The 27,760-nt window shown below is 36.5% G+C and overlaps 1 protein-coding gene across 11 annotated transcripts in view; it reads left to right on the top strand.

The window, feature by feature from the left end:
* Positions 1-27,760, top strand: part of PPP1R9A (protein phosphatase 1 regulatory subunit 9A) — a 310,193-nt gene that overhangs the window by 218,111 nt on the left and 64,322 nt on the right. For 6 of the 11 annotated variants that reach the window (XM_046020338.1, XM_046020337.1, XM_046020345.1 and 3 more), the window contains 2 exons: positions 844-909; positions 19,576-19,731. In XM_046020338.1, coding sequence (XP_045876294.1) covers positions 844-909; positions 19,576-19,731 — 222 coding nt within the window. The remainder of the gene's footprint in view (positions 1-843; positions 910-19,575; positions 19,732-27,760) is intronic. The other 5 variants (XM_046020347.1, XM_046020346.1, XM_046020342.1 and 2 more) reach the window with 1 other exon arrangement.

Here is a 27,760-nt window from a genome sequence, read left to right as displayed (position 1 = left end):
CTATCAAAGATTATTATGCAATATACAGTCTGCTCACACTAGAAATGAAGTATGAGCTGGTGCTGTAGCACTTTTTTGAATTAGAAAATGCATATAGTCGTTCACATTAAAATAAACTATTTTATATGCACTTTGAAATTATAGGATTATTTTGGTTTGCTTCTTTAAATATGCTTTTAAAATATGGTAATTATTACATTTTAAAGTCTTAGATTATAGATGGTATTTCAAAGTCTCTTCAGGCAGTAGTTTATAACAAGGTTAATCATCACTCTAGAAACTGAGGCTCCTTCTCTTAAAACATAATTTAAGCTCACTTTCATAATTTTTTTCATTACTGCAAATTAATATAATTATAACTGTATCATGAGAACATTAGCTTTTAGAATCTTTTAAGATATTAAATACAATTTAGAGCAGCTACCTACATGGATATGCATTTTTATTGCTTGTGTTAACATGTAATGATTAGAGTCAGAAGTACAATGGAACTATGGTTTGCATAAGTATTAAATGGTTCGTAAGAATATAATTTTTAGGTGAAAAGCATTAAAGGGATAACATTGAATTTGACTCATGCTGTTTGCTGTTCCTGGTTGGAAACAGCTTGTGTTGTGTGAACAAGAAATTGCAGTTATTATGGATGGCCTTTTAATAACGTGAATTGACTTTATACTGTTCATAATGTTGAGAAACTAAGAGTGGGAGGCATTCTCCCAGTTCTCAAATGTGTGTGTTCTAGCTGGCACTGGAACATCAGTGTTTTTTCTACCCTTTATCCTTGGGCTGCTCTCTTTAACAGGGAAAAAAGCCTTCTTTAATTTGTGTTGTCAACCATTTTAGAGCACTGTGGCTGAATTGCAAGGAGTGTCTGGCAACAGCAATAACAATAACAACTATTTCCTTAAGGTTTGTTTGTTTTTTTTTGTTTTGTTTTTTTTTTTTTTTGGTGGAAAATAATGCTTATATGCACCTTTCTGCTTCATGTGTGAAATTAAATATTCCGTGTTTCTTATTAACTGGCACTGTGCTCAAAGAACTTCTCTAGAGCTGTGTGTTCTTCTGTGTGTTGAATAATTGTTGGAAAAATTATCATTTGAAAATAGTATTTAATTCTAAGATGCATATCATGGATGCAGGTTCTGCAGGTTGTACTCACTTCCTAATGTTTAACCCTGGATGTTGTTAACCCTTAACACTTTAAATATTTTGTGATTCATATTAAAGGGATAGGAAAAGATACCCAACAATAAGGCTGTATGATGTGTACACAGTACAGTGTATATGTTGTTTTTAAACCCAGTGAGTATTTTTTTAGAAAAGAATCTGTTGATACAAAGTTCTTCATTTTTCAAAAAACGAAATACACATATATTTAAATTATAATGCTACTTATTTATGTGATTTATATGGTAGACATAGCAAAATGTCTAAAAAAAAAACTATTGCACTTCAAATAATAGAATAATTCTCACTATCTTTAGCTGCCAGTAACAGAAATAGAGGAGCTTAAAAATAGAAATCAAGCTTAAAATGGAGATTCGATTGTGGTGATGGGAGGAGCCTGAAGAATAGGAGAAATATAAAACCTGTTTAAACAACTTTATAGACTCCAATTTGACTGGATCTTTAAAATCATTAAATTTAATTACATCCTTTAGTTTGTGATCCCAAAATCTACAGTACTGGTCATTGTCATTGAAACCCAGAATCAAGATGTTTGGAAAACACTTAGTTGAAGACTGTGTGTCCATGCTTGTTCTAGCCTAGGCATTGTACATGTACACAGACACACACACACACACACACACACACACACACACATGCATGCACTATCGCCTTGTGGTAGACATCCTCCCATACTTGAAGAACCCTCTGTATAAATATTCTTTGTATGTGAAAACAAAATTATTTATGATATTGAGCACAGACAGGAAGATGGATAGTGTCAAGGGAAGATAGAGATTAAAATAGAAACCAAGGAGGGCACCTGCTGCGTGGAGCACTGGGCGTGGTGCATAAACAATGAATCTTGGAACACTGAAAAAATAAAATAAAATTTTTTTAAAAAAGGAAAACGAAAGAAACCTTTGCCTAGATAATGTCATCTTTTTGTAGCCCATTTTCTTTATATTGTTTATCATAATGCAAGTGATTTGAATATGCTTTCATATTATTTTCTTTCCAACTACCACATTGTGATGATATTTATTCATGAGTGAGATATAAAATACTAAATAAACTCCATCAAAGTCTGCTATGGCATTAAATTCCTCTGAGGGTATAGACTTTGTACATCGTAGAAATCATGCTAGAACAATTCTATATTACAATGATGGATCACGGAGTTTGAAGTGTTTGAGAGATGTCACAGAAATAAACACAAATGTCAGCATTTTTCCAACTTTAAGAACATTTATAAGTTGAATATAATTTTTTACCAAAAAGTTATAAAATGCAGAAAGGCACTGTGGGAGATGGATCTTATCAACCTTACTTTCCAGTAGGCCGGAAGGATTCTGTGACGTCCTCATGCCTTTGCTCCTTTGGTCTTCTCTTCCTGGAGTACCATTCCCTAAACCCATTCTTGGTCGACCTTGTGTGCCTTCAAATCCTCTTCACTTTTTGGGTTCAATTTAGGTTTTGTATGTCTTTTCTACAAAGCCTTCTTGGATTTTCTCAGCTGAGCTGGGGACTCTTTTCTGTATGAGTCAACAACAGTACTGTGTGTTTCTCTCTCTATCATCATTTACCCATAAATATCCCCCACTAGCTTGTAATCTCTTCAATGACAGGTTTCAATAGCTAGTTGATTTTTAATACACACCACCATGAGCACAGCACTGGGCAGACAAGAGGAAGCCAAGAAATTGAATTGAATTGAATCACTCAAAGGATGCTAAGATGAAAACTGGAGAGTAGAGTTAAATGAAAATAAAATTTAGTTAGGAACATAATCTGAAATAGTGAGGGAAGAGTGACACAGAGTACATGGGTAAAAGAAATGTCAGACCTGGCAAGACTAGAGATTGGAGATAGGGACTGAGGAATAATCTGGACTTGTCCTTTGGCACTTGGGGATTTCACACCTTTCTTTGGGTTTTTGCTTCCATATCTTAATTGTTTTGAGAAAATGTGAATTTGCAAGAAGACCCTATCTCTATCACACTGCACCAAAATTGTTGGCATGTAAAACCAGAAAAAAATGAGTATACCTATTTCATTCCTTGAAAACCTTTGGATCTTAGAAATAGGAATTTATTGACTCACATTGACATGACCTCTTTTTAGCCATAACTGAATAAACATACAGTAGAAACAGTGTAGTTGAAAGGGCCTAAGTACTGTCAAGATCAATATTACATAGAGAGCCCTCTTCTGCCCAGTAGTCATCATAGAAATACATTTTCATCAGCAATAAGGACTAAATGGTGACCTGACCAAAGACCCCAGTGTTCTAAAGCAGGCTTATTATGGAGGCTTAGCAGGTTTGATAAGGATTCCATTTATTTTAAACTGATATTGATGCTAGTAAGGGTAGTGGTAAAAACTCTTACTGGATTTCTGGAATTCCAGTCCTTAAAGGGGCCTTAAAAAAATCATTTTATTGACATAAAATTGACATGGAGTAAAATGTGTAGCTCTTAAGTGGATAACTTGATTGTTTTACCATTATATAATCCATGTTTCAGACATTAAAGTTAACATTAATGAGGGACAACTTATATATAATAAAATGCACCAATTTTTTAATATATTCATGTGGGTAGACGGTTTCTGAATACTTTCATGAACAGTCAAGATACTGAACATTTTCATTACCTAAGATAGTTTCCTTACAGAACTTTGCAGTTAACTCTCAGCCCAAATCAAACTATTGAATCTATTTTCTGACACTGTAGATTAATTTTGTCAATTCTAGAATGTCATTTGAATGGAAACATAAAGTACACACTTTTTATTGTCTGCCTTCTTTCACTTTCATAATGTTATATTTATCCTAAGTATCCTGTATATTATGATGAGACTGTAATTGGTATTTCTTTGAGTTGCCATAGACAAAGCCAGGGCCCAGCCAAAATGGGATGTCTAATTAGAGAACTCCATCATAAAGCTGGAGTCTCATGGGCTACACTACTCTGGAAGATGAAAATAAATCTAATCTTCCACTCCAAGGACTGCATGAGAAATTGCCAATGTCAAACCTTGTCGCTGGGTGGAAGGGAAGAAAAATTTTTTTTCTGAGACGTTCTGATCATAGCAGCCTGAACTTATGCTACCTTTCAGGAGAAAAAAAAAAAAAAAGCATGTTCTTTCTTGAGCCATTCATCTTTTTTTTTTAAAGATTTATTTATTTGAGGGGCGCCTGGGAGGCTCAGTGGGTTAAAGCCTCTGCCTTCGGCTCAGGTCATGATCCCAGGATCCTGAGATCGAGACCCACATCGGGCTCTCTGCTCAGCAAGGAGCCTGCTTCCCCCTCTTTCTCTCTACCTGCCTCTCTGCCTGCTTACGATTTCTGTCTGTCAAATAAATAAAATCTTTAAAAAATATATTTATTTATTTGAGAGAGAAAGTAGGAGGAAGGACAGAAAGAGAGGGAGGAGAGAGAAACAACCAAGGGTTGGATGCTTAACTGACTACACCACCCAGGTGCCCAAAGCCATTCATCTTCAATCAAAGCTTAAAAGTCAAAGTTTCACCAATTTCAAAGTACAAAACTCACAGGGAAGAACAAAAGGAGAGGGCAGAGAGGAAGTGAGAAGGCATGGGAGGAAAAAAAGAAGAAAGGAAAGTAAGAGAAGTTCCCAGTCATTTTATCAATAATACCAAACTGGAACAAATATCTTCAGTTATATATAACTTATTCCAGAAGACAAAAATGAAAGTAGTGCAACTCTGATTCAGGAATGCAATAAAATCTTGAGAATGTGAGATGTATTGGGTTATGAGGTATAACCTTGGTCCAAAACCAAATATTGATGACAAGATTTAATAGGCCCATCCTACTCATAAAAACAATGCCCCCCAAAAAACTAAATAAATAAAATATTGGCAAATCTTATCCAAGAACATATAAAAGAGGTATTGTAGTGAAATTGAATTTAGCCAATAATGCAAGTATTAATATTTGAAAATCAGTCACTACTTGGATTTGACATAATACTGGAAGGCAAGAAGATGAAGTAAAAGAAATAAGTTGGAAAGGAAGAAATAAAATTGTTATTATTGCAGGTGATGTGGTTATCTGTTTGGAGGACCTCAAATATACTTATGATCAATTATGAGAAATATAAAATTTTAGCAAATCTAGACACATAATTAATGCACAATATAGCATCTATTTCAGTGTGCCTACAGAGAGAAAATATAACTATTTTCTAATTATTTCTAAGTAATTATTAATTACTTTAGTAAAAAGGCAAAACCTTGTCTAACAAACTAGGCAAGACCCTTATGGAAAAAGAGACATTTTACTGAAATACATGAAAGGAAACTTATATGGAAGAGTAAAGAAACCTTTTTCATGGATCAGAAGACTCAATAGTTTAATTTGAGTCAATTCTAAGTGTATTTATACATTCAATGCTATTCCAGTAAAAATGATTCTAAAGAATTTAAAAATGGAAGTTGGTAAGCTATTGCTAAAATCTGTAGGAAAGAACAGTGCACCAGAAATAACCATGACATATAGCATGCCTTAGAAGAGAGATATTTATTATTAAACCGTAGAAATTTAGTCTCTGGAGCAAAAGAAGGAACAAGTTGGCCAAGGAGCCCAGAAACACCCCTCACACATACGAAAGTTGGATTAGTGACAGATAACACTCTAGGTGAGTTGAGAAACGTTAGGCTTTTCAGTGAAGGAGACATGGTGAAATTGCAACCTCCATTTCAGTCTGTACCCAAAAGCTCACTCCAGGTGGACGGACTACTCAGATGCAAAATATAAAACTATAACATTCAGAAGACATCATAGAAGAATATCTTTATGACCTCAGTGTAAGAAGTGGTTTTTCTAACATGAAACAGCTAAGAAAGCAAAATCATAAAAGAAAGGATTGAGAAAATTGACTAATTAAAATTTAGAACTTCTCTGCGTCTGAAGAATACCTATATGCATGCAAAAAGGCAAACCAGAAGCTGGAAGAAGGTATTTGAAAAATAAATAACTGAAAGAGAATTATATAGAAAGTACTTCTAGGCACCAACAAGAAAAGACTATAAAGAAGGACATTGGCTTTAACACTCATGTCATAGAAGAAGAACCTTAGTGGCCAATGAGCATATGAAAAGATGCCCAAACATATTAGCAATCAGGATGTGAACATTAAAAACCACAATGAAATGCTATCTGGTGTTTACTGAATTGATTTAAATTGGATATTTTAAGTTTTGATGAGGATGTAGAGTTAAAGGAACTATTATTCTTTGTTATAGAATATATTAATTGGCCCATCCACTTTGAAAAACAATTTGACATTATCTAGTAAAGTTGTCTCAACAGTTATATTCTTTACCAAACAACTAGTAAAGCTCTTATATACAAGAGCTGTAAGACATGTAGTATTTTTCTTCTAAAAGAAAAAAAATTGGACACAACTGATATCTCTATCAACAAAAGACTGGGTAAATATATATTTGTATATTCATACAGGGAAAATATGCAGAGTTCCTTCAGCAATCCACCACAACTGGTAGAATCTAGGAATATACCATTTAAAATAAAAACGACACCGGAGCATACAGACAACATGATTCCACCGATAATGCGGTTTAAACCCGTTAAAAATAAATGATACACTGTTTTGCTCTACATAAATATGGTAAAACTAAAGAAAAACCAAGAATGATGAAATGCAGCAGAATTACTCTAAAGGGCATGCAACTGAAATAGAATGAAGAAAGCACACACAGAAAAATATTAGAATGTAGTGATACTGCTCCTTTTCTTAAACTAGGTTGTTCGTTGGTAGTGGTGATATCATTATTTATATACTGTCTATGTGTTTTACAAATATGCTTCCTGCCAACTCAGTATTTAATGAAAAAATTAAAATCTGCCATGTACAATTCTTATATTTAGCAATTACCTGGATATAAAATGACGATTACCTAGTTCCTGATCTCTAAGACTTAAAAATGTCTCTAAGACTCCATGTCTCAAACTTGCGTCAATGTGACAATCTCATGGTACTTCTTTAAAATTACAGATATCTCCACCCAGCCTCAGACCTACTGAAACAGAGTATGCATTGTGTCAGGCCTAGGATCTGGGGAGTTTGTGGGAAGGGGTTAGATGCGATCAGATCTGGAGTAGTCCAGCCAGGAAAACTGACCTTTGAGTCCTGCCTGGTATTGCAGAGATTTTGTAAGAAAGAATTGTGGCCACGACCCATCAGATGGCCATGAGGAAAGGAATAGAATTACCCTCTCTCAAAGGAAGTTGTAAAATTGAGATCATATTTATCATTAATTCATAGATAATCCATAGAAATACCATCAACGATGTTAGTGTTCATTTTACCTTTTCATTTACCAGAAATTCTGTAACTGTGACTTCTGGTTCTATCTGATCATCTGTTAGCATTTTTGCAATCATGTGAGTCAATTTGTATATGTACACACCGTATTTTCCAAGACTCAGTTAGTTGTATAATTATAGAATTACTGAAATAATAATAACATGTGCCACTTTGGTCCCTGTAGTTGTTCTCTTCTGCAGATTAAAAATTCAGGGAAATACAAATCTCTTAGTCTCTTCCCACAGTTCTGTTGGCATCAGAATAAATGCTTCATTGTTTCCTTCGCAAGTAAAACGAAACTCAAGGAAGGCTGCCAATTTGAAATTGCCGTGTGACATTTGAATTACAGAGGTCTACTTTGGTCTGTTGACTGTTTAGTTCTGGATCTCAGTGGGAAAAATAAGGATCTTTAGTTCCCTCCTCATATAGAATATATTTATCAGGGACTTAAAGACAGTGGCATTTATGTCTTAGTGAGTAGGTAGCATTTGTTAAGAGGAATTGAATTAGGAATTTTGAGTCATGGAAAAATATGGTTTATACGCGCAAGAGGCTTGCTATTTTGTTTTGGAAACAATAAATATATATGGTAAAGAACTTAAAGCACTTCCAGGCAACCTGCCAAAAAGCCAAATAACCATAGTGTAAAAGAGTCATCAGAACTAAGGACATACAAAATAAAAGTACAAATTTAGATTTGTGGTTTTGATATTTATTTGCAAGAAGTTTTTGTTTTTGTTTGTTTTCTGTAACCTAGAATCAGGTCAATATTGCATATATTCAAGAAAGAGACCAGTTTACCTGCAGGCAGAGTATGTGGAAAGGAATATTAGTTGGACAGTCTTTGAAAAGGTAATTTGAAAAATAATATAGGGATGTTAAAAATCAGCTGAATTTTGTAGACCTTTTTCTCCATTAAATAATAACCGGGAAACAGTTCTCCACGAGGCTTTCATATTTCTGAGGTACTGATTGCCCTTTGTTCTGAACTATCAAATGTTTGTGTCATGCACAGTCTTGGAAGCTAGAGATAGTCTTTCCTTTTGGAACAAGGGTGGTGACATTGCCTGTTATAAAAGACTCAGGTTCCCCGAGCTCTGGCGTCCTCTCCAGACAGGCCTGCTTGTGCAGGTATCATCTGGCCCTCTTCTTACCACTCTCTGGAAACTGGAGTTTGAGGAATCACCACAAAGATATGTTAGTCTCTATCAACTAGTCCAAATACCCATTCTGGGTTAGAGGAATGTTCTGACCTTGTTCAGACCAGAGTCACAGAGAAACGCACTGACATCTAGCTCTTGGGAAGGAAGGGATTTGCAATTGCCACAGTCAGAAGCCTGGGAAAGCCTCAGAGGCTTAGTGAGTTCACTGTGGAGATAGTGGAGCAAGGCATATAATGCCAGTTTAAGGAGAAATACCAGCAGCTGGACTGCCTTTGACTCAACCCCTCCTGCACTTCATCATGCCAGCTGTAGTCAGTGAGACACTAAGAGGTCTCAAAGTTCTTTGTGTTGCGTCTTGACTGCTACAGAGGCTTATTGGCTCAGTCAGGGAGAATTCTTTGAGATAGACAATCTCCTGTGGGAAATTATTGATGAATATTTGGGTCCCAACTGGCCTACAGTGCTGACGAAAGTAACCTGCTGGAGAATAAGAAAGTGTCCCCCAACGGTCTCGCTAAATTCTTACCATTAGCCTTACCACCTTGGAAGATTTCCCTGTTCCTTATGTTCTAACCAAACTTAGGATTGGACTCCAGGCTGAGATGGCCTCCAGCACAGTTTATGCTGTGGGAGTGAAGGCAGGGCTGCTGGGTCAAAGACTCTCCAAAGCCAACTTGGTTGTGTCAGTAATGATGACACCATATATAGTGCTTCAGGTGGGAGATGCTGGAAGTTTGGTTACAACACAAATAACCACTGCACTACTCAAAACAAAATAAATGCACCTTATTAGTGGTTCAGAGCCACCCTCTGCCTCTATGCCCCTTGATACCTCCTCTATCCACCCTGAACTCTGCTGCTGTAAGGAGGAAGGTGACTAGGGGTCAGGATGAGATCTCCTTTGTCCTTCAAAGAGACCAGATGCTATATGAACCCCTTAAATATGCTGAGGAACTTTGGGAGGAGAGGCACCCAAATTCATGGTTGTGTGGATACTAGCTCACATATCACCATCTTACCTGGTCCCATAGTGAGGAAGGATGCCCAAATTCAACTGATACAGTTTGGGCAGTGTTCACAGTGGGAAGGGAAGCAAAATGGTCTTTTGGACGGAACCCTTTGGGCAGATGCAATGTAATACTGTTGTGGCTTCCACTGCTCTATGTGTAATGGAATCGATGTGTTATACGCCTTCCCTTCTCTGTCCCATTACTGCCAGTGGAGATCCTCTCATTTAGGGATTGCCGATGTAGAACAGTAATAGCAGGCCAAGAGAGAAAACACGTGTGCCGTTTTCTTCCAGGTGGACCAGCAGAAACAATATAGAATCCCAGAAAAAGAAGGAGAATCCACAGCTTATTTAAACACATCATGGTTGATCTCAGTTACTACAAGCTGAACTCATTCTGTTGCTTGGATTTCATTTAATAATGATCTTAATGATATGAAATAGACTGACTGGATTTGACGCTAGCCACTGTGGTCACACTTATCAGTGTAGCTGAGGGAAAATCCTAATAATGGGAAAATTCACCAGAAGCTAAAATATAGAAACAAAGGTAGATATCAAGTGGGAGATGATTCCTGTATGGGTCTCTGACTTCTCTGTGTGTCTGGTAAGCAGAGACACTCATGGCCTTTCTTTCAGATTACCTTTTTAATGATGTGTGTAGGGTGAACAGTGTTGGAAAATAGAGTGTTTCTCTTTAGGGCAGATGACAGACTTGCTTACTGCACGTTATTAAAAATATATATATGAGTTCCCTCAGTTCAGAATACTTTTTTGGGGAGGTGTGGTTTATAGTTCATGTTTTTCAATCAATGCAATTATAATTAGACACAACTATTTTAAGAGACTTTCTTCGAAGAAAGAAAGAAAATAATACTGTCTTTTAAAAACATTTGATATTTGAATACTCACCAATAAATTCAATATAGTAGAACAGCTGGAAAGGGAAAGGATTTATAGAGTTTGAGGTGGATAAGATTAGGATATTCCTAGAAAGTAATAATTTAAGAAATTGTGGTTGAAAATTACCTCAACAATTGAGTATTACAGATTATAGTACAATGTAACTGCTATTCTTCAGATCTTTCTTTTTCTTTTCATTTAAGCATAGTCAGCACACTGTGTTGCGTTAGTTGCAGGTGTACAGCGTGGTGATTTGACAATTTAATACATACTGCTGTGTTCACCCCAAGTGTCGCCACCATCTACCACCAGACCAACGCTATTACGGTACCACTTAGTTCCTTATGCTGTTCCTTTTATTCCCATGATTGATTCATTCTGTAACTAGAAGCCTGTATTTCTACTCCTGTTGACCAATCTTGCCCATCTCTCTACCTCCCTCCCCTCAGGCAGTCATCAGTTTGTTATTTGTATTTACGGGTCTGTTTCTCCCTGTTGTTTGTTCATTAGTTTTGTTTCTTAGATTCCACATATAAGTGACATCATATGGTAACTGTCTTTCTCTGACTGATTTCACTTGGCATAATACCCTCTAGGTCCATTCATTTTCTCACAGATGGCAAGGTTTCATTCTTTTTAATGAATGGGTAATATTCCATTGTGCATATATCCCTTTGAATTCATGTTTTCTTATTCTTCAGGTAAATGCCTAATAATAGAATTTCTATTTTTAATTTTTTGAGGCATCTCTGTACCTAAGTTCTGCTTCACTTTTAGACTGTGTTCTCCTGGCACTACCCTGCCTTTGAACTTTGTTTAGAAACTATTTCTTATTTTTAGAATCAGGATGTTCAAAACCATCAAGTCTTGGTTCCCTTTTGTTTAGTTTCTCCCAATTTCTCTCTTCAGTCACATTTTACCATAATAAGCAGCATGAAGAAATCCAGCAGCACCTTCATCACTTGTTTGGAAATCTACGTAGTGAGATCATTCCATTCATTAGGGAGCTTTCCAGCTTTCTCCTTACAGAGGTGATAATGTGGCTAAGCTTCCTGCCACTACACAAGAACTATCCCCCTATCCCAGATTTCCACTTACAGGGTGTTCAAGGCAATTCAGGCTTGCTCTAACATACTCTTCAGAATCCTCCCAGCCTTCCTTCACTGCCCATTTCCAAAGCCACTTCCTCATTTTTCTGGGTTTGCTATGGCAATACCGCCTCTCTATTACGGTATAGCAAACTACCACCATGACTTAACAACTTAAAGTGAGAAGTATTTCTACATTACAGTGTCTGTGGGTCCGTTTAACTGGATGCCTCTGACTCAAGATCTGTTCCATGGCTGTGAATAAGGTGTCAGCCAGAGCTGCAGTCGTCTGAGTGCTCTACGTGGGGAAGATCTGCTTCCAGGCTCACTTGCAGCTGTTGGCAGGACAGAAGGGAAGATCCACTCCCAAGCTCCCTCATGTGACTTTTGGGACGCCTCAGGTCCTTGCTGGCTGTTGGCCAGAAACATTAGTTCCTCATGATGTAGGTGTCTCCAAGAAGGCCATGCACAATCTGGCAGATTGTTTCTCAAGGGCAAGAGCACAAAAGAGATGCAAGGCATAGTCTTCTTGTAAACTAATCTCAGAAGGGACATCCCATCACTTTTGTTGTATTCTGGCAGTTAGAAGTGAGTCATTAGGTCCAGCCCACATTCAATGGGGAATGGATTATGGAAGAACATGATTACCCAGAAAGAAGGATCATTAAGGGTTATTTTAGAGCCTGCCTACCGTGGTGGAAAATGGAGTTCCTGCTTTTCAGGAGTATGCTTTCTAAAAGGAAGGGGTAGGGGGGGAAAAAAACCCAAAGAAGTTATTAAAATACTGCAAAATCAAATGCTAACTTATAAACTGTCTACCACAATTGCTAGAAATTTTTAAGAAGGGAAAAGATGAGTTTGAGTTGTTATAAAAAAATTTACAGGCAAATCTTCAATCTATCTAATCATATTTTAGGAGAGATAATTTGCCAGAGGTATTATCAATTATCTGAGGAGCCGAGTGTTTGACAAAAGGAACATGGAAAAGGAATATGGAAAAGGCCATATCAGTAACCTAAATATAAACAATAGATGTTTCTTGCTTTAGTAGCGACATCGTAGAATGAAGTGAAAAATCAGAAAACATTCTGAGCAAAAAGATTGGCAAGGAAATTTTGAATGACTTGAGAAATAAGAGGAGAAGTGAGTATCTGTCTCGGCCCAGGCATCAATGGTGGATGTTTTACATACTTTATCTCTTTGAATCCTCTCAATGCGCTATGAGATTGGTATCTTTGGGGTCATTTTTAGAAGAGAAGAGCACGGAAGATGCATGCTAAATGACTTGCTGGTGGCTATCATGCAACTGTGAGATTGTTTTTTCTCTTTTGGGGCCCTGGTCTCTCCACCCCAGAACCCATGCTTTTTTGTTGTTGTTGTTGTCCGCATTGTTCTGGTGAAGCCAGGGGTAGTGAAAATTATCACAGTCATAAAGTCTCTGGCCTTTTAACATATTCTAAGCACCGTAATTAATACTTTGAAGATATCACTACCGGAAATTCTTCCAACAACCTTATGAAGAAGATGCTCTTATTCCCATTATAGAGATGAGCAAAGAAACTGAGTGGCCTAACATTACAAAACTAGGACACAGAGAAGTCAACTGACAGAAGATGGAAAGAAAGATGGCTTTGCAGGGAAGGGGATGCTTTTGCTGGAAGCCATCTGGATGGCTGGCACAGATTTAGGAATTTTAAACATTAAAGTGTTAGTTTGAGGTCTTTCTCCTCCAGAGAAAAAGCAACTCTCTTCTATTCTCCAACAGAACAGAGTCTGAAAATATATATAACCAAATTCAAATCCAGTAAACAAATTCCAACAAAAACTGCATAATCAAGGCTATTTTTTTGATTAGCACCATTTAGTTTCCCGGAATTTACCAGAGCAAACATTGCTACAGCAAAAATTACTGCTAATGGTTGAACCTAACAACAAGAGAAAATCCCCAAAAGGGTCATTTAGGCCCCAGCTGCAGCTGTGCCTCACTATATTTCTTACTTGAAAGCTGAGAATTAACAGGAAAATCAGGGCTCTGCCGTGCTGTGCAGATGTGGCTGAAACTGCATTAATTTATTCAGCAAACATTTGTTTAGTGCCTACTATATGCCACGCAGTGTGCTAGCCACACTGGGATTTCAGGAATAAAACATACCTGGTGCTTTCAAGGAGCTTATAGTTGAAAGTGGTTGATAGAGGGCAGATATAAAAGCGGCCAAGTTTTATGAGTGGCATAAGGAGATCGTAGAAGCTTAAACGAGTGGATGAGAAGAATCTTCAGGCTATGGCTTCAAGGATGAGCTGAGTAGATCCATCTTCATCTTGGATGCCTGGGGCAGGAGGGGCAGGGCCAGTAAGTGGAGACAACAGAGGCCTGGAAGTTTTCTTGGTCCTGGGTAGAAGCTGATGCCTCCTACCAAAACTGGGAATATAAGAAGAGGAACGGATTTAGGGAAATGAAAAATTTTACTTCAGAAATGACCGATTTGCTCATCAAAGTTTCACGTGGCAGGGTCTTCTAGGATGTTACATTTATGAGACCAAAACTTTGCGAATGTCTGGTTACAAGACTCCGATTTTGAGAAGCTGTAGCTTATGTTGCTGTTTTGTAGGATTAGCAACACGACCAGTAGCAGCAGCAGTGGATTGTCTGGGGCGCCTACCATGTGCCATTCCTTGGTGCCTAGAGACACTCCTAACTTAATCTCATGACAACCGTGTAATATATCCTAAGGGGGTATTTTTGTTCTCAGTTTATAGACGAGGACTTTGAAACTTAGATCTGGAAGCCAACTTTGCCAATATCATAGAGCCAGATTTTGAATCCAGGGCTATGTGACTTCAAAATCAAGATTGTTTAGTTGGCCTCCACTTAAGCAACTCACCAGTATAACAGATAACATCCCTTCCTTCTCTAAAGCTAAACTGAGATCTGCAGCTTTCCTGAGTGCTCAAAGCTCAAGAATGTCTCATGCATTTGTTCCCACCAGTCAAAAGTTAGAGATTAGGGGCGCCTGGGTGGCTCAGTGGGTTGGGGCCTCTGCCTTCGGCTCAGGTCATGGTCCCAGGGTCCTGGGATCGAGCCCCGCATCGGGTTCTCTGCTCGGCAGGGAGCCTGCTTCCTCCTCCTCTCTCTGCCTGCCTCTCTGCCTACTTGAAATCTCTGTCTGTCAAATAAATAAATAAAATCTTTAAAAAAAAAAAAGTTAGAGATTAACTAAGAGGCAGAACATGTCAGCTGTACTTACTATTTTTGTAATTACGTGTTTTATTAAAATATTAAGTGCTCCAATGTCATATGAGTATAAAGGAAGTTGTGTCCATGAAAATGAGATGAAATGTCTGGGAAGAGTCAATACAGATGGGTAGCTCAAGAAAATTAGGTGTGAGAAGGAAACATAAAAGAGACAGACCATGCACATCTAGAGGAATTTTGCATTCATTTTCCTTGCAAGTATCTTTTCCATCCATTTTAGCACCCGGCAGTAATTCTATAGGTTGTATGCTGTGATCCTGGTTTATATAAGAAAGAGGGCATGAAACATAAGTCAGCAGGCCGGTAAGTCAAACCTTTTGAAGGAGACTTCTGTGTACTTACCCAGGGTGAGCCCGTTATGAGAGAAAAGAAGAGGAAGTCTCTAGAGACAGGTGGAAGTCTTCAGAGTGAATTGAATGAAAATGCTTGAAGATGTGGAAGGTGAATTTCAGCACAACAGGATTACTCACCAACATTTTTGGCTAGGGAACTCTGCAAGGAATGTATTCCCAGCTTTTATCTTCTAAAGCTTTACTTTCTGTAGACTGCATGCACTACAGTATAGAAGAAAGGACATGGGCTTTGGAATATGTACCTTCGACGACATAACTATATGCCTGATACTGGGTAGAGTCCCTTGAGTCTCGGTTTCCTCTAATTACAATGGCATAGTAATACGTACATCATACAGTCTCTGTAGAATGTCATGTTGGGCACACAGTAAGTTACAAAGGAATTGCTATTCATTTTTTCCACCCTTGGGAAAGAAATAAAAAGGTATAAAATATTAACCAAGAAGGTAGATGAGTTGTGAAAGGGAACCCTTACTATCTCTGTCAATTCTTACACTAAGAACTATTCTCCCTTCCTTTAAAATGGATTTTCAGGTTGGGACAAAAGATTTTCAAGAGTCTCTGTTTACTTGAAACATACTGAATCTGGCCAGAAATAAAGAGGAGATGGATACCAATGGAAACACTTTGTTGTGGCTTTTTTTTTTTTTTTTTTGATGCAATATTGTCCATCTTCCTCTGTAAATGTCAGATTCAGACCAATCTGATGTTGAGGTCTATGAAATTCTACTACCCTATCACTCCATGTAATTTACTTTCAGATTAACCATAAAAATGATGTCCATTTTCATTAAAGATAGAACAATCAAAAGAACACATTATTCTTAGTCTACTCAATGTAACTTTTTAACTTCTAGATGTTTATGAGGTCTGTAGTAAATGCTTCCTTTATTATAAAGCCTATTTATATTGGGAGTGGTAAATGATCAGCAAGAGAGATTGGCAAGATAGTTTTTTTTTTTTTTAAGTTTCTATTTAAATTCCAGTTAGTTAACATACAGTATCATATTAATTTAGGTGTACAACAGAGTGATTCAACACTTCCATGCAACACCCAGTGCTCATCACAACAAGTCCAATTCTTAGTCTCCATCGCCTGTTTCCCCCATTCCCTAACCAACTCCCCTCTGGTAACCAGTGCTTTGTTCTCTGTTAAAGGTTAGTTAAGTTTCTTGGTTTGCCATTCTCTCTCTCTCTCTTTTTCTTTTTTTTTCCCCCTTGCTCATTTGTTCTGTTTTCTTAAATTCAATTTTTCATAGATGTTTATTTATTTATTAGAGAGAGAGAGTGCGCAGGAGGGGGAGGAGCAGGGGTGGGGAGGGAGAGAGAATCTCATGTAGACTCCTTGCTGAGTGCAGAGCCCCATGCAGGGCTCAGTCCCAGAACCCTGAAATGGACGTTGAGATCACAGCCTGAGCCGAAACCAAGGCTTGAACACTTAACCAACTACACCACTCAGACGACCTGGCATGGTAGTTTTTAAACACCCTATCCAGAACCTCTAATAAGTCATAAGTAGAATCCAGACACTAAAAGATGTTGTCTTGACCTTAGTATGCTTCTAAAACTAATTAGAAAGAGAAAGCATTAGTAGGTAGGAAGATGAAATGAAAGATAAAAAAGAATTTCGCAGAATTGCAGATAATTTGTATATTGAGGACAGGGATTAATAAAGTAAAAAAATGAATCAAGAGGAAGACTTCTTAATGACTTACATTTCTGAACGTAATTTTGAAAACTAAAATGGATGACAAAGCCAGAACTATACTTAGAGATAAGAGTTGCATATATTATACATATATTGTATATGCCCTAATCCTGTTACTCACTGTAAGAAGTGTTAAAAAATAAAAGTGACAGAATACTGTCTTCCTAACAAATGCCTTTACAGTTCATTTTTTTAAAAAACATATATTATTGAAAACCTCCCTAGGAGGTTATAGATATTAACAAGTAGCAAGTGTAATAGGCATTCTTGGATATATCCTTCTAAAAATATTTGTTGAGATCCTATTATATGTCAGGCCCCATTCTAGGCACATGTTTATAATCCTTCCTTTACACACAGTGAAGAATTATTTTCAAACTGGCAAAGGGAAATCAAATTTTATGTTTAAAATGTGCCACAGTGTCATCGGACCTTAAATTTAGCTTCAGATTTTATGGAGTCATTCAGAAAATTCATCAAATTGATGATGTGGGAGTGAATTTAGTCTACCTGGTTTAGACCTTTATAATAAAGGCATGGCTTTGCTGCTGGTTGTAATTCGGATTAAAAACAAGCACCCACTCTAATATTTCTAAAGCAGAAGTTTCCGCAAGGTATCAAGATTGTGTCCTTACCAACCTTACTACATTTCTATTAATTAATGGCCCTGGGACTTACAAAGTACCTATTGGTTCTAAAAATACATATAAATAGGAGATGACTTAATTTACAGAATATCACAAAAAGTGATACCAAATCTGGAATTAGGGTTCTTCTGAGATTTATAAGATCTAATCATCCCAACAAGTAGGAGCTACCTAGAATCAGCAGCCCCTGCCACTCAGCTACCTTCTCCTGTCAGTGCCAGAGGCACTTGGAAGGGAGTTTCGAGTCTGCGTATTTTCCGACTGGTTTCTGAAGACTCCAGGGGGCCCGAGTACTGAGGGGCTCTTTCACCCCAGAGATACAGTGAGCTTGCTGCTAAGCGCAAATGCCGCCAAAGTGAAGATCTTCATGATACTAGCCTTCCCATGAGGAAGCAGTGCCTGAAAGATGCCGAGGCAGTTCGTCCATCCAGGTCTGACCCTCAGATTCCTTACTAGAAGTTGTGCCTACTTCTGGGCTCCATCCTTTAAAACAAGTGTGGAGAATTTGGAGAGAAGTCTGAGCAGAGGCACAAGGAGGATGACAGAGAATGAGACCCAGCAGGAAACCAGAATTATTTTACTTGAAAAGGAGCAATCAGAATGGCAATTTAATAATGGTCTTTCAGACATTAAGAATTATGACATTGAGGTTAATGACCAGATTTTCTTCGTGTGCAAAACAGTGAAAGAAATAGAATTTTAGCTTTAGCAAGAAGAATATAATATAGAACAAAAGAAAAAAAAAACCAGCAATCAGATACTGAGCCTATTTAATCAAAGGACTAGATCAGTCCACACACTTTATGAAAGTGTTTTTAAAGGCAATATGATTTCCTGTCTGTTTTATATATTATACATAATACCACCTGACACAACAGGTACACATGAAATGAACTTTATTTTTTGATCCTGTGAATCCATGATTTATCTTTAAATTATGTCATAAGGTATAGATTTCCAACAGTTATTTTAGATTAGAGCCTCATAGCTTGGTGCTGCCAGGAGAGGATCTACTTTCTGATAACGTTAAGGAAGTTAGCAGTATGGAGGAACATTTATTCCAGGGCTGCAAACTCACGGAGCTGCAGGGGCCTGTGGGTGCCGTGAAGAAGTGAAGCTAACAGTGTACAACAGTGCAGAGTTAGGAAAGTTCTGGTGTATTTGAAGGTGTGTGACCCATCCCAAAGGGGCAACCACTGCTGACTAGCCCGTTGTTTTCCTGTCACAACATACCCATATTGCCAGATCTTTAGCTTTCGCAAGAAAAACTGGGAATCTGGAATCTCATGTGAATTTTTTATTTAACATCAACAAAATATTAAGATTTATCAGAATGCTTTGCAGGCAAAGCAGTACACCTCTGCGGGCCGTAAGTTAGCAGTCTCTGGTTGTCCTTTCGGTCACTGGTTAACCAACACATTAGTTAGCAAAGAAAACAGAGCTGATTGAACTCTGAAGCATAGGAGAATCCATCTGCTAAACCTTCGTAAGGCTTAATTAAGGTCCCTTCCAGCTCTGCAAATCTTTTGATCTCCCTTTCCTTCTTCCCTGCTCTCAGTATTGGGTGACTAATTCACACAGTGGTGGGGATTTACAGGAATTACTTACTTCCCTTAGCAATATCACTTTATTTTGCAAAACCATCACATACTTAGATGGAAAGCAGCTTTTGTTGCTATACTAAAGATGCTGCTAATGCTATTAGATTTTTAGGAAGGCACTCACATATGGCACAGACATGTCACTTTGGATCTTTGAACTAACCTTTGTTTATAACATTGGCTGCATGAGGCATGCTTGACTTAAAAGCCTATTTACTCTTTACCATTTGGTGACATATTTTATTTCTCTTTCATAAAATATTTTCAAATAACCCACTTCTCCCTGGGCTAACGACAGCTGGATCTCTGAAATTCCCTTCCTTTCAGACAGGAGAATATGCCACAGATGAAGAGGAGGATGAAGTAGGACCTGTTCTTCCTGGCGGTGACATGGCCATTGAAGTCTTTGAGCTGCCTGAAAATGAGGACATGTTTTCCCCATCAGACCTGGACACAAGCAAGCTCAGTCACAAATTCAAAGAGGTAAGTTGCTGATCTGCAAAATATTTTTCTATACCTTTCCATTTCATTATTATATCTATATTTTGGTTTGAAAAATGTATTGAGAAGAATCAGCTTTCAAAAGAAAGCCTTTGGATAACAGATTGTCTTGAATTTCATGGAATTTCAAGGTAAAATTTAAGTAGATCTCATTCCACAACCATTAATTTTTAAATGCTTGTTATTTGTGTAGTGATAGCTTATGACTGGTCTCTTCTTCCATATTTTCAAGCTGTGACTTAAATGTGCAGTTTCCATGGTAAGTTCAGGTTTTATTTTTTCAGTATTACAGAATTTGGGGGAACTGCCGATAAGCTTTCCTCTAAAGCAGTAATTTCTTAGAACGGCTTTTTTTTTTTCTTTTCCTAAAATAGACAAGATCCCAAAAGGAATCAAATGACATACCTAAGTAGTTTAATTGAAGAAATTAAAGTTTAATGAATGAAATTTGAGCAGAGTCACTAGAACTCCCCAGGGATAGTGAGGTGCACAGGGACTGGTAACAGCAGGAAGTTGTTCCAACTTCCAACCAGAAGAAGGCCTTGATGGGTAAAGAGGAACAGAGATTTGTCCCCCTCCTCCCAAACAAGGGCATCTTTATAAGAACCAGCCACTGCTAAAAACGACATTTGGAGACAAGGGTGATAGACACTCAGCCCCTTCTCTCCTCCTCTGAATGTTTCCTATCCATCGGCCAAACCCAGGAGCAGTGTGAAGAGGTCAGTCTCCCAAGGCAGCAACTATCAGAAAAGGGCCAAGTAAGGATCCCAAAAGGGCAGATAGGTGCAGATAAAACATACATTCGTCTTCTAGGTTAACTGCTCAGAACTCCAGCATGTAAACCAGAAACACTGATGAATGGGTCCCCAAACAGTTGACTCTTTCTTGTTTAGGAAACATCCTCATTGTCAAGGCAAGTGTGTCATTATTTAGAGCCCCCCCTACCTCCACCCCACAATAACGCCGAGGCACTAAAGCTCTGTGGTTTTGAGCCTGTGAGGGACTTGACCATTTGGAAGAAAGTTCTCCTATATGTGAAAAACGAGATTGATCATTGTGAATGTGTAATTTCTAATTTTATTTCTGATTTCTAATTTTCTTTCATTTATAATTTCCAATTTTGATGTACCATAAAGAGTTCAGTTTTATATGCTCTGATGTTATACCTAGCATGCCTTAATAATGACTTGGCCTTGACTTGCCTTTTTAATTCCTTATGATAAATTTATACTCGTGAGACCAGTATCAAAGTGAATGTACTTTTAAAATGTAAATTTTCATTTAAAAAAACTTAGGTTTATTATAGAGTTTTGGAAAATGCACATTCATATAAATGCCAAAAATCTCATTCGGGAGCCTAATTTTGTGGTATCTGGGATTATACAATACATGCTGGGTTAAATTTCTATTCTTGATACCTGTACAAATGAATTAATAGGATTTTTTCATGTTATCAAATGTTCTTCTGCAAATACTGTTTATTTACTATAGAGATCTCTTATCATTGATCTACTTAATTTTTTGTCTTAGAGCATTTCCGTTATTTCCAGATCTTAAAAAATTATTATTCTTAAATTACACTGTAACTGGTATGTGTGTACTTATCCTTGGGATAATTTCTCACCGTGGAATTATTGGATCAAAGAATATGAGTATTTTGGGGACTTGTGGTACTTAATGCCAAGTTGCCACCAGAATGGCTTTTCTTGGTGATAGAGAAATTTACTTATGCCACTCAGTCTGCTGAGTGCCCATTTCTCTCCCACCTGTTATTAATTGTCGGGTTGAACCATTTCCATTTGTATAGTTCACAGAGTCCTTGAGGCAAAATACATGGGTTTTCCAGAGGATTTATGACTATTCCTAGTTCTGAGTCAGATACAAACACTTGGAGCAAAGGAAGCACACAGTTCTATAATGATCACAAAACTCAGAATTCCCTTACAGTAGGAGTGGTAGTACTTATCTTAGGCTAGGTTTTCTGCATTAACTGGTATCTTCAAACCAAAGAGCAGTGCCAAAAAAGAAAGTTCTACTGGAAGTGAGTGAGCGCGAGGAAGAGGCAATCTCGGGATCTCTTTCTCTGCAGCTCTGATTTGGCCCACGAATACAGATTATCTAGAAGAATAGATGGACGACTTGTTTTTTAAAAAAGTCTTCCTCAAATGTTGTAACTCTCAGTCCAGCTTTGAGGCCGTGAGGTCAAAGCAGTATATCCGGGCAACGCCTGTATTACAGCCAGGTGGGTATGGCCACCTGGGTATGAGCTGGAAGTGGAGCCCACATTCTTTTATGGAAGCTAAAGAGAATAAAAAGCAGAAACAGAATATGGTTATGTCCTCCATTTTCTGAATTGAGCTAAGGACTCCGCACTCTGTAAATACTGTTTGAGGTGTACTCACTGTGTAGACGACTGTGGGGTCTAGACCTAGGGGTTGGCAGACTGTGACCTGTTGGCCAAATCTAGCCCAGTGCCTTTGGTTGTAAATAAAGGTGTATTCGACATTGCCACGGACATCTGCTTGTTTATTGTTTGTGGCTGCTTTCATGCTCCAGTAATAGCCAAGTCAAGTAGTTGCATGAAGACCATGTGACCTGCAAATCCTAAATTATTTGCTATCTGGCTTTTTATAGAAAATGATGGCTGACTTTGCTGTATAGGCCCCTGCACGATCTGGACCCACTGTATATCTAACAGAGCTGATTTATTTTTAGCCTGAGTAACCAAATCTGTAATTTTCTTTTAACTTTGGTTTTTAAGAGTTGGAGGTTCGTCCGCACCTCAAGATCAAGCAAATACCACATTATTTCACTTCTAATTCTTGTCATCTCTTTTGTTACATATTTAACGTATTAACATATTTCTTTCTTCGGGAGATTGTCGCTGAGGATTTGTATCTTGTACACTGCCACTATCAGTTTTAACTTTCTTTCTGTGGTTAGCATAAATGCCCCAGTACTTACAGCACTAAATGTTTTTCACAAGATGATGCACAAAATGTGGGATGGAGATGTAGAGTCACGTGTGTCGGACTCTGTACAGTGTCTCCTATGAGCGAGGGTTCTCTTAATTGCGTTATATCAAACCAGTACGTGTTGTGCTCTTTGGGAAAAGTACATTGGACAAGATTATCTCAGTCAGCCCTCCTTTTGGCCTCTTACCTATCTTCCTACCAGGCTCTCAGGTCCTCTGTTTTGGCTCACTCTTGTATCCTGTTTACTCATAGTTCTTGACATATGGTCAATGGTTAAATGTTTGGTGAATGAATATCATAAAGCATATACTGGAAGTTGTATAATTCAAGACAGCTGCCTAATTTAATTTCTCCAAGGAGTGGACAAGATAGCTAGCATTTTTATTAAATGCTCATTTCTGTATTTCCCTCTGCTTGGAAGGCCAGCATTATTATCTACAGAACTGGTGCCTTTCCACTCTGGCCTGCTTTTAGCCTTTATATTCTGTTCTTTTTTCTCGTTCTTTGGTGCAATGCTGTTAGTATATCCATGAAACATTGACAGAATAAATCAGATTCATCTAACTCTTCAAAAATTCCTGTAGTGTTCAACCTATTCAAGAAAACATTTGAACCACTTTATTCATTCCCTTGGAAAAACTTCTTTGCATTTTTATTGTAATTACATTAAACTACTAAATTAACTTGCAGAGAGCTGGCATTTTTATCACAGTCACTCTTTTAATCCAAGTTTATGGAATGTATCTGTTTAATTCAAGTCTTTTTTTTCTATTAGTTACACAAGCATCCCTCCTATAAGTAACAGAACATTTCACTAGAGTGGATTAATCAAAAGCTGCCACAAAGGTTGTATTAGCTTCACTATAAGTTAAGAAGTTTTCTCTATTTTTCTATTTTCAGAAATGATTTTTATAAGAGAGACTTAATGACTTGCATAAAATAGAAATTTCTGTTCCCTAGAAGTTTATTATTACTCAGCTGTAAAACCATCTGTGCCTTTGTGGAGGAAGATTTTAAAAACCTTTTATAAAGCTATTACTCTCTCCAAGTGTTCAGGTTTTTCTTGGGCCAGTTTTGGTATTTTGCATTTCTCAAGAAAGTTATATGTTTCCTCTAAGCATTCATATTTGCTATCATTTTTATAATATACTTTTAAAATACTGAAATCCTTGCTATCTATAATTAGTTATTCTTGTTTCATTCTTTATTTGAATATTTTTTCTTAGTTATTTTTCTACAATTTTTGTCTGTCTTGTTAACCTTTACATTCCTAACTTTTTAAATTAAAAAATATTTACTATTTCCTACCAATATCTTAATTTTTCCCTCCTTTCTTATTTCAGTATTGATTAATTGCAGTTGGTACATTTATTTTTGATAATTCCTGCATTCTGATAAATATATTTAAAACTATGCTTTTTCTAAATATTGATTTTTAACTACATGTTAACAGTTTTTTACATTTAGAATGCCATTGTCCTTTAGATAAAATTTCTCTTGGGATTTCCTCCTTATTTTTTTTAAGATTTTATTTATTTATTTGAGAGAGAGAAAGACAAAGAGAGAGAATGAGCAGGGGAAAGGGGCAGAGAGAGAGAGAGAGAGAGAATAGCGGAATCCCTGCTGGGCTCAGTCCCAGGACTCAGAGATCATGACCTGAGCCAAAGGCAGACGCTAAACTGACTGAGGCACCCAGATGCTCCAGGATTTTCTCTTTAATACAAGAATGTTTTAGTGATATATTTTACTTCCCAGATATATGTAGCTTTATTTTGTTATCCTTTTGTTACCAGATTTTAATTTTATCACATTCTGGTCAGAAAACATATTCCATATGATAGCTATTTAGAATTTTTAAGACTTCTTTTGTAACTTAATTCATAAATAATTTTGTTTAACTAGTCCTCATGTATGCATGCAGAATTTTTGCATACATTTTGTGCTTAGGTATGAAATTTATATGCTTTTCATTTATGTAAATATTATTAGTAATAGAATTATACATTTCTTCTCTGTAGTGTGGCTTAGATTTTTGTCTGTTTGATCTATTAATTCTGAAAAGCATATGTTAAGATCAAAAACTATGGTTATTTTTTTCCTTCCTATAATTCTATCAGTTGTGGTTTCATATATTTTAAATCTTTGATATCAGCTGCATATATGTTCAGGATTATTATGACTTTGTGATTTATTTAACAACTAGCTGTCTTGTCCCTTATGATGCATTTTACCCAAAATTTTATTTTCTCTGATAATAAAACTTCATCACTGCCTTTCTCTTGCATCATGTTTGCTTCACAACATCTATTTTTTCCATCTTTGTTTTCCATCATAGCCTTTTGTTCAAATGTATTTCCTTTCGCCAACCTATTCTTAAATCTTACTCCTAACTACTATGGGAGTCTTTGTCAGTTAATTCATGAGCTTAACCCATTTACATTTACTTTAATCACTTTAATATTAGAACTTAGAGTTGCTTCCTTATTTTATATTTACAATTTTTGTGCTTTCTTCTTGTTTCTTTTTAATCTTTTACCTATTTGCCATTAGATACATCAAATTCTCATCTACTGCTTAAAAGTTATACATTTTCATTTAGAGATTACATGTGACTAATTTTGACTCAGTCTCAGGTTATTTTCTCCTAGAAACGTAGAATGCAGATCAATAGCTGTATCTACCATTTAACAAAATAAAAACCATCGCATAGTCTCATCTCCCTTTCCCCTCCTCTTCAATTTTTTTTTTTTTTTTTTGTATTTCAGGGGTTTTGGTTAGATATCTAGTTCCAACTCACCTATGCTTCTCCTGACTCTAATGGGATTTCAGTGCTGTCCTGATGTTAATTCACCAAACCTCATTTTGGTGCTCCTACTTTACCACATGGCACCAAAGTTTAAAGTTAGTGGCCAGGATGTCTAAACTTACGGTGAATGTCCCTCATTTACCTCCAGATGCAGGTTTACCCAGTCACATGTATAAGATGAAAGATTAATTAGATTGCCATCTCCCATTCCTGATTATAGACACTTGCCTGCTTCATATACTCATTTTTCCCAAACATATCTGGAAACACCCCTGTTCTGTCTCTTAAGAATTTCTTACAAATTTTTTTGCTAATTGATGAATGAGCATTTTTTGTTTGTTTTTTTGTTTTTTTGTTTTTTTTTTTTTTTGCATCTCCAAAGTTGCATTCAGGAAAGGCAGTAAATAGTTTCTCTTAATATGTGTTGTTGTACTGCACTGGCTGTTTGCCCCTGCTCAATTCAGTCATTTTATCATTTTTTTTTTTTTTTTTTACTCATTCCGTCATTCTATTATCCTTTAAATGTTTGATTTCTCTTTTCTAACTTATGGCAATAAATGCTTAGTTTACTGTAATACTTTATTGTTTAAACATGAAAGCACTTAAAACTATGAATCTCTGTTTAGCTAAGTTTTTGGCAACATCTTTGAGTTTCAGTGTTCATTCTGTCATCATTTTACAAATAGTCTTTATTTTTCATTTTTAAATGTTTTTATTTTCTCTTTGACTTGCATAATTGAGGAAACAGTTTTTAATTTGTAACTTATTATTAATCTAATGTTTTGTTACATTGTGGTCAGATGATATTGTCTAAGTTTTGTTTTTTTTTTAAGTGGTTCTTTTATCATAGATTAATATGGGTATTTGTGATAAAAGTGATACTATGTGCTTTCCACCTTCTGTATCCTTATCATTTTTTCCTATTTAACCTCCTAACTGAGACCCGTATAGTAAAATTACACCTCATTATATTTTGTGCCTAGTAGCTTTGATTATCTATTTTAATGTTACGTTGAAAGCATAATCTTTAAATATTCTTTGTTTGATGGTAATAATGTGACTGCTACTTTTGTTTGTAGTTGCTGAATAAACACGCTTTTGTAAACATGTGTATGTATCTGCTTTTATAATGTAAATTTAAGTGAAGTAGTTTATCTTATTGTAAATTTTGAAAATATCTTGGAGCTCTTTTTGTACAAAACTTTAGCAACTTAAGTTTATTGTTATAATTATTCAGAGTTTAATATATCTCACCTCATTTTATGCTTTATGATTCCTTTATGTTGATTGATTTTGGTCAGGATTATCTAAGTTTTTAAAGAACTATTCTCTATTTCTATAATTTTCAAAAGAACAAAATGATACCATGTGGAGTTCTAAAAACAATCCCATTTGAATCTTTTTTATACAATCTTGGTTTCTAAGACAAGATTGTTGTTAATATTTAATTGTCACATTTTCAATTAGCTTTATAATACTATGTGCAATAAATTGTTAGACTCTGGCTTACTCAGTTTCACCTGTTATTCTCTCTATACCAGAATTTCTCATTTCACGGAGTATATCCTTGAGTAATGTATTATGTACTCATGGAGGTTACAGCTTTCATGGGCTTCCTATACTGAGAATGGGAAAATCTAATTTTCATGACATAGGAATGATAATTAGTTGGGTTTATTATTTTGATTCATTGTTTTTTTTTTTTTTCCTGACAGTGTTGTAGGGTAGGCTTCTCTGTTGAGCTAGGTGGATACTGTAAAAACTAAAGAGTAATGCCAACCTGGCATTTGGATACTTGTATTATTTTAGTCTTGCATTTTACATTTTTATCACAATTTCTTCAAGTAGGCTTCCTTTCATTGAGGTTTTTTTTTTTTTTCTTTCAATTTGCTTTCGTTGTTTTATGTTTGTGTTTTGGTTTGGTTTGACAATATTTTCTTCAGTTTCCATTACTTTTATCTCTGTTGCAGTTTCTTTTCTAGAAACACTTTGTCTTCTGTATTGATTATTTTGCTCATATTTTCTTTTCTATTTTTCTCTCTGAGGTTGTTCTCAAATGTGTCCTCTCATATCAATGATTCAGTTTTCTGTAGCATTAAGTATGCTTAATGCTTAACTTCAAGTTCATTTATGCTTTTTAGCACCTCTATAACATCACTTAATTCCTTTACAGCATTTTTAGTTTCCTTACTCTCTGTCCATTCTTTGTGCTCCTTCACTTTCTATGCTG

This window comes from Meles meles, chromosome 10, assembly GCF_922984935.1.
Source record: "Meles meles chromosome 10, mMelMel3.1 paternal haplotype, whole genome shotgun sequence".
NCBI lineage: Eukaryota > Metazoa > Chordata > Mammalia > Carnivora > Mustelidae > Meles > Meles meles.
Note: the sequence above shows the minus strand (reverse complement) of the source record. Positions and strands in the feature narration are given on the sequence as shown.